This window comes from Rhamphochromis longiceps, linkage group LG13, assembly GCF_057381845.1.
Source record: "Rhamphochromis longiceps isolate RC_006_pf linkage group LG13, R_longiceps_female_GT1.1, whole genome shotgun sequence".
Taxonomy (NCBI): domain Eukaryota; kingdom Metazoa; phylum Chordata; class Actinopteri; order Cichliformes; family Cichlidae; genus Rhamphochromis; species Rhamphochromis longiceps.
Window position 1 is genome coordinate 10,534,606 of NC_140569.1, and position 18,549 is coordinate 10,553,154.

An 18,549-nucleotide genomic window follows, 5' to 3' on the forward strand; every position below is an offset into this window, starting at 1 on the left:
GTACAACAAAATGCTCATTAGATATAAGCAGAAACTGGTAAAAGTCTGACATGTTTCAACATGTAATGTCTGATTGTGTCTTTGCTTATATTTGAACTGCAAAAGTTCCTTTTGGAGGCTTGAAATAAATCCCTCTGTATCCTAGATCACGCATACCGAAGCACTAATTCGGTAACACACCTGTTTTATATTCAAATGTATTTAAAGTCTCTGAAGATGTCGTTTCATTTCTTGAGCTGTATCAGTAAAACACGAGAGGAAGGAAGAACATACTATTCTTTCTTCGGTGATGATTCAGATATGATCATTTTGTGCTCTGATCTTTAACCTTACAATCGAATTTCTTTAATGAAGACTAAGTGGATATGGTTATATATATGATATATTTTGCAATAAATATTCAATGTTATTAACTAAATTATTTAGGCCTTATTTTTAAGGCCAGAAGTAATTGTTAGGTAAGTGACATGAACTAGTTAAATAAAAGATAAGTTAACGTTCAGTGATATGTCCATGCAGGGAAATGCTAATTTGTTTTGTTTAGGCAAATATGTTTTAAGAAGCATCCTGAAAGCCAGGATTCTTGTTTTGTACTTTGTATTAAATCAGTCTCTGATCTTACTAGAAACCAAATGTGCTGCCCACTTCATTAATCAATTTACCATCTGACTATCTCTCATTCATTCTGGGCTGTTATAATTCAAAGTGACTTTGTGGAGGACTCCCAAGAATTGCTGATGAACTTCTCGGTCATGTTTGGCGTGATCTGTGTACTACATCTGCTGCTACAATTATCCCAAAAGACTCTGACCAACACTGTATTCATTTAAAGTACAGTAGTCTGGAAGCTGGCAAACTTTCCCAAATTAGAGACTCAAGAGTCAATCAATGAATCAAAGTCAGAACACAGTATTGTGTTTTGTTTTTTGTTGTTGTTTTAGTTTGATATTATTTGTAATTTTTGTAGCAATAACTACACTACAAAAAATGTATGATAGTCATTGTTTTGAATATCCAAGCATATATTCAAAAATAATAAAGTTCTTTTTTAACGGTTTTCAGTGTTATCAATCAAATCAGCTTTTCAGATGTTGAAATGTACGACACAAGATTTACCCTCACACCTTTGCAGGGCTGTAAAGAAGGTGCAAGAAGTAGCTTCAGTGCTGGAAAATAACTGTTTTGGCTGCATGAATTTGTTGGAGGCTCAAGGGTCAAAGTGGAGTAATAAGAACAAGAAATATATATTTGTAGCAAAGTCTACCTAACGATGCAGTCCTTTTTTGTAGTGTGCTGTTATTTTGGACATCAAGATGTGAAACGTGCACAGATCTGTTCAAGTGAATCACTGATCACACACAAAATGTTTTTCTGTTTTTTAGGTGACACCATTATGGCAGGTAGAAGCGTTTCAGGTTTTTTGTGTTTTTTTTTTCTTATTAAAAAAATGAAAAAATATAACTTTGGGTCAACTTTCATTATCCCCTCCTGCATTTCTACTCATTCCCTCAAACCAAAATATTCTAACAATATGTTCCCTGTTTCTCATTGCTGTTCCTTGTCCCTGTTGTATTTCTTTGGAGTGCTTCATCAAACATCACTCGCAGGCCTTCTCTATTAGTCTCTATATAGAGTATTAATGGTTTTTATATTTGACAATATTTTACAGCAACATTTAATTGATTTTCAATGATCTAATTTAATGTAAAATTGTAGAAAAAAGTGTATAAAATATGTTATTCCTGAAGATGTTGTTCTCATTGATCATGTTTTTCGTCATTTCTAACAGACTGATAAATGAAGCGTACTAATAATAAGAAAATTGGTTTAATTGACATTGTTTTCTTAATTGAATCAAATGATAACGGGGATTTGCTTCAGTGTCTGTGCAAATGTTTTTTTCTTCTTTTCAAATCAAGCCCAGCTCTTTTCCTTGGCAGCCCACACACATCTCTGCTAACCCTATCTCCTCAGCCGACAATTAAGCCTGACGCAGATAATGAAAACCTTTCACGGTTCGTGTACCGCCTGCTTACTCACACAGCAGCCTGAATACTTTTTTTTTCAAAACTCATTTACTGTGGGGGATTAGACCTGTGGAGGTTTGGATATTTTGTAAAGCTCAATGTGTTTGTGATTGTGTATTTGCATTTATTTCCATTAGCGTGGCTTCGTTAACCTCAGACTGAACAGTGTGCTCCTGGCTGTTTTACTAAAATCTATTATTCATGAGGCTTTTAAGAAGTTTTGTCACAAAGCGGCATCCACCTCCACCTAATGACTCAGTGATTTAACAGCACTTCTCTCACACACTCAGCTCTGAAAGTGGGGAAAAAGACCCAGTGGAAACCTACCAAAGAGAGCCACATGGAAACTTCTCCTCTAGCTGACGTAAAAGACGCACTGGCAGCTCCTCTCTAAGAAAGTTCTCTTTGACGACTGTAGTTTCCTGTTAGTTATTCCACAGGAATTTACAAGACGCCACAAACATTTTAATTTGGAGCTGGGCCCATCTCTTGTGGTCTTGGATGCAGCTTTGAATGACTAAGGCTGCACAGAATTTCCTCTTTCTTCAACTAAAGATAAAATGACTATTACAAAAATGAGAAAGTGTAGTTAACTTGTCATTAATGAGAAAAGTTTAGTATTAAATCCTGGTAGAATGGGCCATTTTAAGAGAAATTTTGCAATCCATCATTTGAAATGCAAGATTTTTTTTAAAAAGAAAAGAAACATCAGGAATATACCAAAGTAAATGGAAATCTGGCCAGCATTTTCCATAATTCACATTCACACAATGATGGAGCATGGGACTAAAATCAGGGGGGCTGGTCTGAATATTTAACTCCTGATTTACTTGGATTTTCCCACATAAGCATCTCTAAGGTTTACAGAGAATTGTTCATGTCTTGCTAAAGACAGAGATCTACAACTGCTTCAAGCTGATAGGAAGTCAACAAGAGTTACTCTAAAAACCACCAGTTACAACTAAGGTGTGCAGAAGAGTATATCCAAACATGCAACATGCCAAACCTTGAATAAGATGGTAGTGAAGACTACACAGAAAGAGCAGAAGACCACTCAGGCACCACTCCTTTTGGCTAAGAAATGAAAATTGAGCCTAAAATTCAAATAAATTGGACAATAGAAGATGGAAAAATTGGTGTGATGAATCTCAGTTTCTGCAGCAACATACCAGAAAACAGCAGGGTCTGAATTAGGCATAAACAACATGAAAGAATGGATCCATCCTGCCTTGTATAAATGTTTTGGACTGCCGGTGGTGTGGGGATATTTCCTTGCCACACTTTGGGCCTCTTAGTACCAAGTGAGCATCATTTAAAAAGCCCAGTCTAGCTGAGTATTGTTACTGATTATGACCATCCCTTTATGACTACAGAGTATCCATCTTCTGATGGTTGCTGAAGCAACGGTGTGATCTATCATGTCAACGTGGACCAAAATCTCTAAGAGATGTTCCAAACCCTTATTTTTTCTGCAAAGGATTGACATAGTTCTGAAAGAAAAGGGGGTCCAACCCGATACTAGCAAGGTGTACCCGGTAATGTGTCCAGTGACTGATTACAGGTATCATTAATTTTCAGAACAAATTTAATGGTAATCTGCTTAGTAGATTATAAGAGTATTAAGGTGTGGGAATGTGTACGAACACATATAACATAAAATAAAATGCATATCTTACAACATTACCTCAGCCTTTCTAGATTAAGTAATTTAAAGATTTAACCTCTATCATTATAGTGAAGGTCACTCTGACCATCCGCCCTGTCTCTGTATCCATCCCACCAAGGAATCAATGCCACAACAAATCAATGCAAAACTCTTAAATCTCCAATGTTAATTGTTAAGAGCCCCGTGGCACAGTGAAAGCCTAATTGCATAACATTGCATTAATAAAGATGAGCATGCCCCAACCCTTTCATCATGCAAATGTGTTGTAAAATGCTGATGCATGCTTTAACTCTCACAGATAAACTAAGTATTTTTATTTTATTGAGACACTGGAGTACCACTACATCATCATGGTGGCAGTTTAATTTTGAAAAAAGCTACTGGATTTATATTGGTTGATTTTTATTGCTTTGTCTGAATAATTTATCCTACCATAGGAACAGCACAGTCTGATGTTATGAGGAGCCTTAATGACTGGCCATAATAGGATGGAGATCAAAAAGTATTCGGCTCTTTGCAGCCCCTTGGCTTTATGTCACATGTCTGTTTGAGAGGCTTTGGAAATGAGTAATGCTGCAGGAAGCCAATATTTAGGAAAGCAGGATCACGATTTAAATCACAACATTTTGGTTCAATTTTATTTCAAAAAATAAATAAACATTGATTTTGCTAATTTAGATAGTAAGACAGAGATAACAGAAAGATATGCTCTTTGATCTCTGTACAGCATTTGCTTATGTTAGACTTTGGGAGCGGTGGGTCGCCATTGTTTAACACATGGAGACCTACATTTGCTGTAAACCAGTGGCTTTTTCCTGCAGCACAGTAATAGGAAAATTCACCTGCCATGTTTTTGATGTCATTAGAAACTATAGATCCTAAAAGAGCCAGTGCGAGCACTGAGAGAACAACAGTGCTACCCAAATGATACTATTTTAAGAAAAAAAGTCAAAATGTGGAGATTACAGTTGTTGTTTCAAGACATACTGCTACAGTTTCTGTACCCTCTGAGTTAGTGAGCTCAGAATCTGTTTTAGTAACAAGAAAGGAAATGATTTCTCTTTTAGCACATAAACACAGAGTGGTGATAATTATAAGGACGTTGGAAAGATGGTGCAGAAAGCTGCATCTGGTTAGACGGGAAAACACACAAATGTGGAGAAGGAAATGAAGGAAATGGATTGTAATGGTCATATGCAAGGTTATCGATGGTTACACACTCATGCAATAAAGAGAATGCATGTTGTGTTACCATACGGCTCGTTAATTTGTTTCACTAACTCATCTAAACAAGGTAATTTGTAGAGGGTATAGCAGCTGTGGCAGTTTGTCTTGAAACAACAATGGTAATCTCATTTCAAATTTTTTCCCAAAACGATCAACAATATATTTTTTCTTAATGTGACCCTAATACTCCTTCATTGTTTCCAACCAATTATTATTATTAAAAATAATAATAATAATAATGAAAACTGTTGTTCACTGTTGTCATGAATCTCTGCAACTGATGATCAGCTGATGTCACACTCTGGTTGGACTGATCATCTCAACATCAGCATGTTGTGCATGTGTCATGAGGACACTTTTCCCGGTGTTCTCTGAATCATCATTCATATCCAGTAAACACACACACACACACACACACACACACACACACACACACACACACACACACACACACACACACACACACACACACACACACACACACACACACACAGAAATAGAGAGAAGAGAGAAAGGAGAGAGAGGAGGGGGGTGGAGTTCTAATCTGCATCTAATCAATAAACTGATCCCAAAAGATTCATTAATTAGGAGCCATAATGCTGACAAAGCTAGCCTGCCAGTGAACTGTATGCATCAGTCAAAATTCACTTCTTTAGACCTTATACATACAAGGTGAGTTTTCCTGGCTGCTGTACAGCAACACCTTGGAAGGCATTTACTGGACAAGGTGTTAAACTCCATAAAGGATTTTTCATAATACAAAATCATTGAATCATTTGCCCACAGCTGCTGTACATGTTAATGTCTTGTAGGAAAAGGAACAGCAATGCAATTGCAATGTTACAAAATAATAATAATGTACAACAATTACAAATTTGCACAAAAGGTCAATGTGAAATACCTATGATACTCTCTATATATAAATATAGTATATATAAATACTCTCTCTCTCTATTTGTCTTTCTCTTTCATATATATATATATATAGAGAGAGAGAGAGAGAGAGAGAGAGCAGTTAAAAACAGTAATATATGAGTCATATTTGTACGCTGATGATTATTAACGATCAGTGTTATAGGTTATGGTAGTTAGGATAGGTTAACACTCACAGGGTGTATGTTTTCTGTGTTGAATACTTTTGCTTTTACATGTATTTATTCTTTTTTTGTTTTCAAATTTAACATGTAAGTATTTTTCAAGCATGGTATTCATACCTTTTGTTAAGTCAGTGGACTAAATGAATCACAGCCATGAAGCAACAACCTTCCATGAGCTACAGTTGTGCCCTGCTTTGTTCTCAGAGAGGGAGCTCCTTATGTGGATCCTTGCCATGTGCCATAATGTAATTATCACGCTTGTGACAAAGCAAATCATGCCTTGTCAGCTCAAGTAGCCAAAAGCTGTCTATACATGGCTGCTGCAAGCTTATGCGTGTCCATATCAGTCAAATCAATTATTGAGCTTTCGCTTTACAGAAAGAAGGAATGATGAGATGTTTTTTAAAATATAAAGTAAGGACTACAAGGAACCAACGCTTCTCTGGTAAAAAATAAAATCATTAAACAAATTAAACAGCAGTACTCAATTGAAGGTTTTCTTTCTTTTTTTTTTTGTTTTTTTTTGCCTGTCCCATTTGGTTCTTTAGCCGTCAGAATTGTTGTCTGAAGACCAACAAGGATACCCAATGGATTTATTTTGCCAAATGGATCATCGTGGCATTGCCGTATTGGTCCATTTGATCGACCTTTGTTTTTATTATTTATTTTATTTTCAGTTGTTACAGACGGGACAGACATGAGTGAGGGATAGGAAAGGGAGAAAGAAAGAGGAAGGAAAAGAATAACAGAAGGGGAGAGGGACAGTGAGAAGGGGGGGGGGGAGAAGGGGAAAAAAAATCTCCTGGATCACCTGTTGAGAGAAAAAGAATAGAAAACAAGCAAAAAAAAAAACAAAGCAACATACTAAACACAACATCATCACATTAATCTAGATAAGTGTAAACAGCAGTAAATACTAAATATTCAATGTTGTTGTGCAGCACGCAGGACAGACAGCGCACAATGTGCTTTGAAGTAGCAGCCAAGAAAGGTGTAATTTAAGTCTACGAACAGTGAACACCCGTGTGCACATCTGTGTGGATCAGTGCGCTTGTATTCGAATGGTTTCCACATGTAATGGTCTGCAAGAGGATGTAGAGAGCCATAGCCCTGTCCCCCAGAGCATGAAGCAGGCATGGAGGAGATCCAGGCCCCAGACATCCAGAGGCCCCAGAGTGCGAGAGCCCAAGGAGGACCACCGGAGGGGCATCCGTGCCACCCTCATGGGAAGGGCTGAGGATCCCCAGACGAGGCGTCACCCAGTAGCCACCGAGCAGAAGCTAGAGGGGGCTGCACCGGCGTGCCCGCCGGCTCTGCAGTCAGCCAGCTGTGCCAGAGTGAACCGAGCCGCAGGCCCAGAGGCCGGAGGCCTGAGGGCCCCCCGCACCCCGGAGGAGGCCTGACCGAGCAACAGGCGCCAGGCCCCGCCAAGTAGCCACCGGGAGTGAGCTGGTACATACCTGAGCGCCCAGCCCTGGACACCAAGAACCACCAATGCACCGACCCCTGAGGGCATCAGTCACTCTGACTCAAACTGATCGCCAAGGAGCCAGAAAAGCCTCGTTTCTCACCCCCGCTAAAGCTCCTGTTGATTCTGCATTTGTGTGTTCATGTGTGTGTGACAGAAAATCAGTGCAGAGTTAATGCAGGCTGTTCTGTTGCCCCCTCCTGATCCAACACAGCATGAAAATCACTAAACCACGTAAGCCTCTTGTGTCCTGAAGTGATCGAGAGACAAACACACTCCAGACACATAAACAAAAAACCTTTTTGCACTTTTATCAATTGCACGATCATCCTACATGAAGACCAGACACTATGGCTTAAAGTGGTGTCCCAATTTTCTTGAAAGATGGAACTGATATTATACTTTTACTTCCCCTTTACTTCCCCTAAATCTTCCCTGTTTGAGTAACCATTGATTAGTCAAATGGATTCAATTCAATTCAATAAAAATTTTTTGATCCTGAAGGTTGACCCCGAAGGAAATTGGGTAATTCTAATTATTATGCAGTTAGTTCAAATCATCAAATCAAGGCCACAGGAGTCTCTGTTAGAAGACCAGATGACTTAATGACTGATTGATACAGCCTGTCCGTTAACATATATCAAACTTTTGTATTTGTCTCTAGACATTTACATTTTCTCTTCAAGGCAAACAACACATTATCTTCCACTGAGTTATTTATATGATCCATGTAGTCCTGTGGAAAACACTGAGTGGTCCATTACACAGTAATAGTTTGTGGCTCTGCGTGGTATAAATGAGATCTCAGTGTGTCCTGGAGCCACGGAAACAAGATAAAACTGGTAGAAACCTTAGTAATAATGGGAATGAGAGCTTATGTGTTTCAGTGTGTGTGCCCGTGTGAAATCCTGCTGCTCAGCCCTGCAATTAGCTTCTGTGTGTGCGCGTGCGTGTATGCGTGAAAGTAATGCCTGGAGATGCTGTTAACACTTCATCTGTTGCCATAACAACTGCACCAGGCTCAGTGTTAGTGAGCTGGCTCACTGACTGACTGGAAGGCTGTAAACAAACTTCAGGACTGATCGTCTCATGTGGAGGCAAGTTCACTGATTGACTGCCAGATGTACTGACTGATAACTGGACAGGGTCCATGCAATGTTTAATACTAGGTTTCAAGATAAATCATAACAGTTGATACAAAAACGTTACTCTTCCTGAACAAAGGCAACTTTCTGAATATGGATGAGATAGCAACACAAGCATTTTTTTCCTTATATGCTGTTATATAGGGTTGAAATAATCTCACCACTTTAATGAAAGTGGCTGGAAGTCGAGCAAACGAAAATATCAGCAGAACTTTTTAAACAAACAAACAAACAAACAAACAAACAAACAAACAAACAAACAAACAAACAAACAAACAAACAAAAATCTATACTTCAACAGTGACGTCCATGGAGAAAAAGGAGAGTGTCTGACCGTTGTGGTAGAACTATATGCCTTATATGAGCTTTTTAATCCTGACACCTAGTGGTGAGAATTTAAAATTGCATTTTAGTGACGCAGCAAAAACATAAATATCGCCTTGAAAAATTGTAAATAATAATAATACTAATACTACTACTACTACTAATAAGAATAAGAATAAGAATAAGAATAAGAATAAGAATAATAAGAAGAAGAAGAATAATGAAAAGATATAAATAAAAATAGAAAACTGAGGGTAGTCTTTCATAAGATGAGAACTGGCTGATCTATGCAAATTCCCACAGAAATGCACAAATTGTCATTTACAGCATGATAATTTCCACGGGCATCTTAGACATCACGATTATTTGTTTGCTTAAGACATTTTGCATATAGCAAATGTTAGATGCAATCTAGATTTTAAGAAATCAGTCACTGACATATATTCTGGGAATGTGAAGAAAGAGGGTTTTTTTTTTTAAAGCAAACTTAATACTGTTTTCCCCTTAAACTTTTTACTCGGTCTTAAGAAAATGTGTTTTTTTTTAATTTGTGGAATAAGTGGGTCAAATATATCAAACCATTACAATCAGATTTCATGGAGGTCTTAAGTGAATGATCGTGTCATCTTTTGTATTTCCTCTTTCCTCTAGCAAGTTTTACTCCTCTTTTTTTCTTATATTGCTTTCTAAACTCACTGATATTTTTTAAGTAACTAGACATCAAGGAGATTATAGGAAAATAAATATAAAAATATATTACATACGTCAAACAATCGAAAAATATGCCATACTTTTGAGCTTTTTTAAGATTATAGAGAATCAAGTAAAATATGTAAAATGAAAACCTTATTGATTACTAAAAGCCAATTTGAATACACCTGTTTGTTTATTTATTTAAATAGATAAATGTAAAGTAGATCAAGCGGAACTGTTGTTTACTGGATGGCAGGAAACTCCGTGGATGTGACACACTCTCCTCGCTCTGTCCAATCAGAAGAGACAGCTTCTCTACGTAATTCCGCACATGTGACGAACTGTCATGGTAGCCTCCTCGCTCACATCCCAACTGTAAAGACAAACTGAGCGCGGATATTTTTGTTGTTTACTGGTTAAATATGAAGTATTTGCTCCGGCTGGGGCGCTCGTTCGCCCGCCTTCATGTCCGGTTATGTCACCAGAGTGTTTACAGCCGCCATACTAACGCATGTAGAGTGGGAGTGGACCTCGGAGAGAAGTGAGTGGTCTTTCCCAGTTTCCATTCTCTTCCATGAACTGTGAAATAAAGCGAGCGGTGCAGGGTCACTGGCAGTTTCACGTGTTGTGTTCTTGCTGTTTTTGTAGGAAACTTGAAATCTCTTCAGGGAGGTTTGCCAGATTTGCTGATGGAGCTGCTGTAGTACAGGTACAAAAAAGTCTTCTTTGATTTGTCTTCGCCCTTTCTTTTTGCTTCTTTGTGTATTGTTTCTATTTCTGATTCTGTTTACTACTAATCCTCCTTCTGTTGTGGTAATTCATTAAACACCAGGCATAACTTTGTTGGCAAAAGATCTTTATTACAGAATAGTAAACCATGGGCCATCAGCATGCAGAGAATCGTCACTTATGCACAGGAATCCCACCAAGAAAAAAATCCTTTCAACTGGTAGCAGCCGGTCTATTAGTTTGGCTTTATGTCCCATGTCCGTTTTACCCAGGACGTGTCAGCACAGCACAGCAGAACCTATACTGAGGCTTGTATTGTTCGTGTTCATATGTTCAACTTGTAATTCACCTCTGTGGCTGCTTATTAAAACAGAGCAAAGATGACCTGTGATTTTTTTTTAAAAAATGTTGTTCTTCAGGTTTAAATGGTGACCACTTTTTCCTTTTCCCATAGCTCGGAGACACCTCTGTGATGGTGACCGCTGTGAGCAAAACCAAACCTTCTCCGTCTCAGTTCATGCCGCTTGTGGTACGACTCCATGTTTGTTACAGCCGTGTTCTAAGTGGATTTGACTTTATGAATCCCCGATGTAAGGAAACATCTGGTGGGGTTCTTTTGATTTAATATCCTTTTCAACTGACAGGTGGACTACAGACAGAAAGCTGCAGCTGCTGGTCGGATTCCCACGAACTACCTGCGGCGAGAGCTGGGCACCACCGACAATGAGATCCTCACCAGCAGACTTATTGGTGAGTTAATAAGATAAGCGCTGTCCTTACTGAGTGTATAACATTGTCGTGGAGGTTTGGTTTCCTGTTTAATTGGAGTGACCTGACTAACTTTCCCGTTCGTTTTGCTCAGATCGGTCGATTAGACCTCTTTTCCCTCCTGGTTATTTCTATGACACTCAGGTAAGTTAAATTTTAAAGAATTTTCACTGTCATGTGGTGATTATGTTGCCACATTTTTGTTTTCTTGCACAAAGGTGATAATCCTCCCATTCTGTTTTAATGTATGTTCACTCCTAAAGATCCTCTGTAACCTGCTAGCAGTCGATGGCGCCAATGATCCAGATGTGCTGGCTATTAATGCAGGTGAGGTAAATCTCAGCTACAGAGATTTCTTCACAAATCAGATTTTTTTTGTTTGTTTGTTTTATATCCTCGAGTAAAACATTATATTCTTCCATTAAAGCTTCTGCTGCCCTGGCCCTGTCTGACATCCCCTGGCATGGACCAGTGGGTGAGAAATATTGTTTTATTGATCTGAAATGGTGGTTTTCACTTCACTTTCAGTTCCTGGGACATTATTGTTATTATTGTTTATCTCCACCTTGGAGCTACTTATGTTATTGTGTGTGCAGGTGCTGTGCGTGTGGGTATGGTAAATGGAGAGTTGCTGGTCAACCCCACGAGGGCAGAGATGGCTTCTAGCAGTCTTAACCTGATAGTGGCTGGAGCTCCCAGCAGTCAAGTGGGTAAGTTAATAATTGGTATGTGATAAGCAGCAGAATATCTAGTGTTTATAGCGGCATGTAGTTAAGCTGCTAAGTTTAGAATTCAAACACTTGATCAAGTGTTTGGAATCACTTTGCTGAGGAGATAGTGCCTGCAGAAGTATTGACTTCCTGTATTTATAGACTTACCTTTATGTAAATTGTCTTTTATTGCTTCTCCTTTATGGGGATTTATTCATAATAGCATTTTGTGTTTTAAATTTGACAATTTCTGCTAAAGGTTACCTTGGACTTTTTTTAAATCTTTTTGTGGCCTGGATGTGTGGCTTTCTGTAATAATTCAGTTTCTGAGAATCCTACATTTTCCTGACTCCTGCTTCTTGTGCCTGTCTTAGACAGCATCACATACTCATGTTTCTCTGTGTCTGCCAGTGATGATTGAGGCATCAGCTGAAAACGTGCTGCAGCAGGACTTCTGCCATGCTGTGAAGGTGGGAGTGAAACACACCCAGCAAATCATACATGCCATCCAGCAGCTGGCACGAGAGCAGAAGGTGACTAAGCGCACCCCGGTCAAGATGTTTTCACCCCCGGCTGACATGGTGGAACATGTTCGGAGGTAAGAACACAGCCTGAGACTGAGGAAGATGAAGGCAAAGGATGCTGGGAATTAAGCAGTGTATTTTGAAATGTTTTGATAAATGAGAAAACAAAATAATCTTGAGGCAAGGGTAATGATTTCATTTAATGGTTTGGCCAAAAATAGGACAAAAATAGGATTTATATTGTTCTAGCTCTCAGAAATGACTTGCTTTTCCTTTTCCTGTTGCAGATTAGCTTCTGAGAGGATCTACGCTGTTTTTACCGATTATACTCATGACAAGGTAAAATCTATCATCTTTATTCAGCTTTCTGCTTCAGTTTATGTATTAGGGAAGTTTACCTAAATAACTGTAATAATCTCATCATAATCTTTTTAGATTTCGAGAGATGAAGCAATCAACAAAGTTCGGCTGGAAACTGAAGAGGAACTTAAAGGTATTACGCCTTCAAAGTTATGGTGCATGGAAAGAATTTACAGTTGAGTTTCCAGTGTTGCTGTATTTCCATCTTTAACCCCTGTCAATTGATGTCGTCGATTCATAGAAAAATTCCCTCAGGCCGAGCCTTTTGAAGTCATTGAATCCTTTAACACTTTGAGCAAGGAAATCTTCCGTAATCTAGTGCTCAATGAGTACAGGAGGTAAGCACTCTGTGTTGTGGGTGGATATTATAATGTCACATCATCTGGGTGTGGAAAAATGGAAACATTGTGTTTCCCATTTTGTGTTTTTAGGTGTGATGGAAGAGAGCTGACTGGTTTAAGAAACATTTCATGTGATGTAGATCTATTTAAACCGCTGCATGGCTCGGCTCTGTTTCAAAGAGGACAAACACAGGTATGCTAAAGCACAAAGAGCCAACAAAAGTCGTAGTTCATTTGGTAAATAAGTTGGGGTTTTTTTGAAGGGATTGAAGATGTTTGTGGCTGTTTCTTCAGTTTTGAAAGCAAAAGTATGACAGGTTTGAATACAACAGCAGGAACGCTGAAACTGTAGTCGAGATATGTCGCTTTAATGACTGTTACACAGGATTTTTTCCTGGCTCAGAGTAGGCCTGTTTGGTACACACTTAAGCATGATCAGTTTAAATAAAGTATCGTCTATGAGTCTGTGTTACCAGTGTACCATTCTGTGTTTAAAAAATCCTCTAAACTGGAAAAACTTGGATGTTACCTGTAACAAAGTCCTCCTCTGCTCCCTGTAGGTGCTGTGCAGTGTCACATTTGATTCCCTGGAGTCCAGCATCAAAACAGATATTATCACTACAGCTTTAAGGTAAAACAACCCGAACACATATCCCAAAAAGTTGATTCTGTTCATCTGGAAGTAGCGTTTTCAGCGGGAGAGAAAATTTCGTTACTCATCCAAGTGACTTCTTCAGTCACTTGCAGACCCCTGCAGGTTTCCCCTTAGATCCTGAGACTGAAGAAGTCACTTTGATGAGTGACTAAACATTTGTCCCGCTGAAAACGCTACATCCAGATAAACAGAATCAACTTTTTGGAATTTCCTTACATGGATGCTCAGACGGGAGCATGACCATAACTGGATATTTGTTGCTCATGCTGATACTGTTTATCATGGATTAAAAAAACGGTATCACCTCATATACTTTATATATACAGATATGCAGTATGTTAATGTAGTATTGAAAAGGATCATTGTTCAGGAAGTTTCAAGGAATGTATTTCAAAAGCTAGTTATTAATTGTGGAGATACTGCCAGCGTCTACCAACATCTGCACTCCTGTGATGCATGCATTTCTTTTTCCAGTGGCATCAAAGACAAAAACTTTATGCTTCATTATGAAGTAAGTAAAATCATTTTTTAAGTCACATAGTTTATCAGATATTAAATATAATTGTTTTAGTTTTCAAATAGAGCTGTAAAGTCAACTTTCCTTTCTTTTAGTTCCCCCCATATGCAACCAATGAGACTGGAAAGATGGGAGGCCTCAACAGGCGAGAGCTTGGACATGGTTTGTTTGACTTTTTTCATCCTCTGTTTGTATTCAGTCTAATAATCCCTCATTTCCATCAAGAATCTTTTGTGCATTGTTCGTGTTTTTGCAGGAGCTCTGGCCGAGAAGGCTCTGAGACCAGTCATTCCTAAGGACTTCCCTTTCACCATCAGGGTCACTGCTGAGGTGTTAGAGTCAAATGGTGAGTGCGGGGAAGCAATTTTATAAGTCGTAATATAAAAAGTCACAAATACGAATGTGTCCATTGCTCTTATTTTTCAACATATTTCCATCTCTGCATGTCCTCTCAGGATCCTCCTCTATGGCTTCAGCGTGTGGGGGCAGCCTCGCTCTTATGGATGCAGGTACTGTTCTGACTTTTTAGTTAATCCAGGAAAAATCCAGTTGTAAATTGCTCTCTGGACCTTAGACGTGCAGACAGCAAACATCAGCTTTTTTTTTTCAAAGTGACCTGAATTTTGCATGTGTCTGGATACGATGCTAGTCAGATAATATGTCATATAATAATGATTAACTAATATATCTAAATCTGTGTTGCCAGGTGTGCCCATCTCTTCTGCTGTGGCAGGTGTAGCCATTGGTCTCATCTCCAAGGCTAACCCAGAAAAACCTGCTGAGATAGAAAACTACAGACTATTAACAGACATTCTGGTAAGTCCAGTTTGTGATCAGTTATTATCACTAACAAGTGGAAGAAAGATTATAGTTGAATGCTCAAAATGTTATTGCAGTTGTTCCTGGGTATGACAGGTGTTGAATATGAGCTCTTAACTGTTTCGTAAACAGGGAATAGAGGATTACCTGGGAGATATGGACTTCAAACTGGCAGGAACAAACAAGGGTATCACTGCTTTACAGGTACTGCATTGAGTAACTTGTAATAAGTGTCTAAGAAAGATGTTTTAGAAGTAAAATTTAATAAAGCTAGCTGAAGGGACATCACTTTTTCATAGAAATGTTTTAATATAAACTGTACTCAATGTGTAAAATATTAAAGAAGAGACCAGTATAGTGTTAGAGCTTTATTTTATTCTCTTTTTATTATAAGACAACACTAACTTGTCTCTGTAATGGCAAGTTAAGCAGGATTCTTCTTAGTGAAAGTGTTGTTCTGCTTAAACGACTGCGTGGTGAAACATAAATGGCCTTTCTGATACAGATGAAATGTATTAACTAAATTTTCTTTATTTTACCTCCAGGCTGATGTGAAGATTCCTGGGTTGCCACTGAAGGTGGTCATGGAGGCAATCCAACAGGCCACAGGTAGCCCCAAAACTGAGAAATATACTCTTTATTAAAATTTTATTTGCATGGCTGTTTTTCAGCATTTGCCTGTTGTTGTGTTTCAGTGGCAAAGAGGGAGATCTTGGGCATTATGAACAAATGCATAGCAAAACCCAGAGAGAGCAGGAAAGAGAATGGACCTGTTGTAGGTAGGTTATTTCTGAATATTATATATATAGAAAGATGCAATATTTAATAGACAGTTTTTACTGTCATCTGTTCCAATATGTGATGTTTTCTGTCTTCAGAAAATGTCCGGGTACCTGTCTCAAGGCGAGCTCGCTTTGTTGGCCCTGGAGGCTACAACCTCCGCAGGCTTCAAGCTCAAACAGGTAATGTATAAGTAATAAAGTCTGAAAAAGGCAACTTGGAATGTGATGGTGACGTGATGCTAATCCAGCAGCACACAGATTTGTTTTTTCATAATAGAAACTGTTGTGCAGAATATAAAAACGTCACCACGTTTTCTTCTTTGCCTTTAGGTGTGACGATAAGTCAGGTAGACGAAGAGACTTTTTCCGTGTTCGCTCCAACACCAGGAGCCATGAACGAAGCCCAACACTTCATCAGCGAGATCTGCAAAGATGATGTGAGTCTCCCCCACTTGTAATTACCTTTATAATAGCAGTCTGTCTTTATTCAGAGCCTTTCAAAATTTGTGTTAAAATTTGCTCTACAGAGAACCCGAAACAGATTAAAAAAAGAGTAATATAGTATAAAGCTTAAGCTAGATGGCATTTAAACAAAGAAATAAGAGAAATAATCCTGATCAGTACACTTAAAAAAACAGGAAAGCTCTCAGCATGCTCTAATAAAACATAAAATATATATGTCTATATTTATATATTCTAATAGTTTCTTTGCACCCTTTTATGCACATATATAAACTCAATTGCTGTTTTATATCACAATGCAAACATGACCTGCATAAACAAATCAAAACATTAAGAACAACTGCTTACACATATTACACATATTCATAATGTATGTAGGTGAAAATGGGTCTATTTCTTTGTTTTGCAGCAAGAACAGCAGCTGGAGTTTGGTGCTATCTACACTGCCACCATCACAGAAATAAGGTAAACTAAAACAATGCGTTATTTACCAACAGTGTTTGTTTACAGTTATTTCTCCACACTTGGAAACTGATTTATGTATAAATAAAGTATTGCAGCCTTCATACATTCATCTGTTCTTCTGCTCCTCTGCTTTAGGGACATTGGCGTGATGGTGAAACTTTATCCCAACATGACTCCTGTCCTGCTGCACAACTCCCAGCTGGACCACAAACGGGTTTGTGAATTTGTCTGCGTAAAATGGTTTTCCTTTTGAGTCTGATGGTAAGATTTCTACTTAAGTCACTTCCTTTATTTTCCTTTTAGATCAAACATCCGAGTGCTTTGGGCTTAGAGGTGGGACAGGAGATACAGGTGCGTCTCGGTTACTGCAGACAAGGCATTGCGTATTTCAGTCTGGGATGCTTGTATCTAAACTGTGTTCTGCTAACAGGTCAAGTATTTTGGACGGGACCCAACAGATGGCAGAATGAGGCTTTCGCGGAAGGTGCTCCAGTCTACTGCTGCAAGCGTCGTAAAGAGACTGAATGACAAACAGAGCATCTCCATGGGTTCAAGCGACATGCAGACGACCAGTACAGATTCGTGACACTCCCCCATGACTGCCTAACTTCTGGCTTTTCTGTCAGAGTAGACTTGGACTGAGTCAACTTTCCCTTTTCAAACAACAGATCTTGTTACGAACTATACATAAAGAAGGTTACTCCGCTGCTGAGAGCATGGATGTGGCTAAAATGCTGCTGACATCATGACTCTGAGAATTTGCACAAACAAACGGATAAGACGAGGAGGCAAACATTTTCAAAAATACAAGTGTCTACCCATTTTCATGCTCTGTTGTTTGACTGTATCAAAGTCATAAGATTTTTCTTTCATTACACAACAACAGTGCTTCTGTCATTCACATGTGTGATAATGTTGCCTCTTGAGGCATATTTGGTATCTGTTGTAGCAGCGTGTCCACTAAAGAAAAGAAAGGCAAGTGGGTGATGTGTTAGAGAGAGGCGTTTTCTTAATCTTTATATGGTGTTGCATTTATATTATATGTGAGTAATAAAATGTAAATAAAAAATCAGCCACAGGTGGGCCACATGCCAGTGTACTCCTAGTGCTGTTACCAACCATGGATAAGTAGGTCAGGAAGGGGATCCGATGTAAAATCTTCAAATCAAATATGTGGATCATCAAGAATGAACGACTACCAATGGTGCTGTTGACCAGCAGGGTGCTGGTGGAAACTGCTGTGCAAAGACAAAGAAAGAGGAAAGCAGGAGAGAAAGAAAGGTTTGTAAATGAGAGTTTACAAACCCAACTAAAAGGAGTAGCAGTATGTAGACGTAATATGTAAATAAAGTCATTAATGATTTCTTTATTCATGTCTTTAAGTCAACAAAACACCTTCCAACCGTGCCAGAATGTACTGAGTACATGCATTTTCTTCATAAAAAGCTGATTTAATTGCATGTTTCAGTGGCCACATGCAGGCACACAAGTACTGCTTCAGCGTGTTTTAAAAAAGACAGTTGCTTCACAAGCAACTGCTTCACAAGGGCGGCACGGTGGTTAGCACTGTTGCCGCACAGCAACCTGAGTTCAATTCCAACATCAGGCCGGGGTCTTTCTGTGTGGAGTTTGCATGTTCTCCCCGTGTTTGCGTGGGTTCTCTCCGAGTACTCCGGCTTCCTCCCACCGTCCAAAGACATGCAGCTTGTGGGGATAGGTTAATTGATTAATCCAAATTGTCACTAGGTGTGAATGTGAGTGTGAATGGTT

At 38.8% G+C, this 18,549-nt stretch overlaps 1 protein-coding gene across 1 annotated transcript; it reads left to right on the forward strand.

The window, feature by feature from the left end:
• The first annotated feature begins 9,984 nt into the window (after positions 1-9,984).
• pnpt1 (polyribonucleotide nucleotidyltransferase 1) lies at positions 9,985-18,144 on the forward strand. Its single transcript, XM_085428002.1, has 28 exons — positions 9,985-10,188; positions 10,296-10,356; positions 10,831-10,905; positions 11,021-11,126; positions 11,239-11,288; positions 11,408-11,471; positions 11,572-11,619; positions 11,741-11,854; positions 12,266-12,452; positions 12,666-12,717; positions 12,814-12,871; positions 12,980-13,076; positions 13,170-13,272; positions 13,640-13,710; positions 14,209-14,245; positions 14,347-14,413; positions 14,508-14,597; positions 14,707-14,760; positions 14,958-15,067; positions 15,203-15,274; positions 15,616-15,679; positions 15,766-15,849; positions 15,949-16,032; positions 16,183-16,289; positions 16,724-16,779; positions 16,915-16,993; positions 17,083-17,130; positions 17,210-18,144. The coding sequence occupies exons 1-28, from the start codon at positions 10,070-10,072 to the stop codon at positions 17,363-17,365; spliced, it is 2,313 nt and encodes a 770-aa protein (XP_085284128.1). The 5' UTR covers positions 9,985-10,069; the 3' UTR covers positions 17,366-18,144.
• Positions 18,145-18,549: the final 405 nt, after the last annotated feature.

Coding starts and splice junctions, on each gene's coding strand:
- pnpt1 (XM_085428002.1), top strand. CDS start 10,070: ATGAAGTATTTGCTCCGGCTGGGGCGCTCGTTCGCCCGCCTTCATGTC. Junction 16,033..16,182: donor CAGGCTTCAAGCTCAAACAG/GTAATGTATAAG, acceptor CTTTGCCTTTAG/GTGTGACGATAAGTCAGGTA. Junction 16,780..16,914: donor GCCACCATCACAGAAATAAG/GTAAACTAAAAC, acceptor CCTCTGCTTTAG/GGACATTGGCGTGATGGTGA.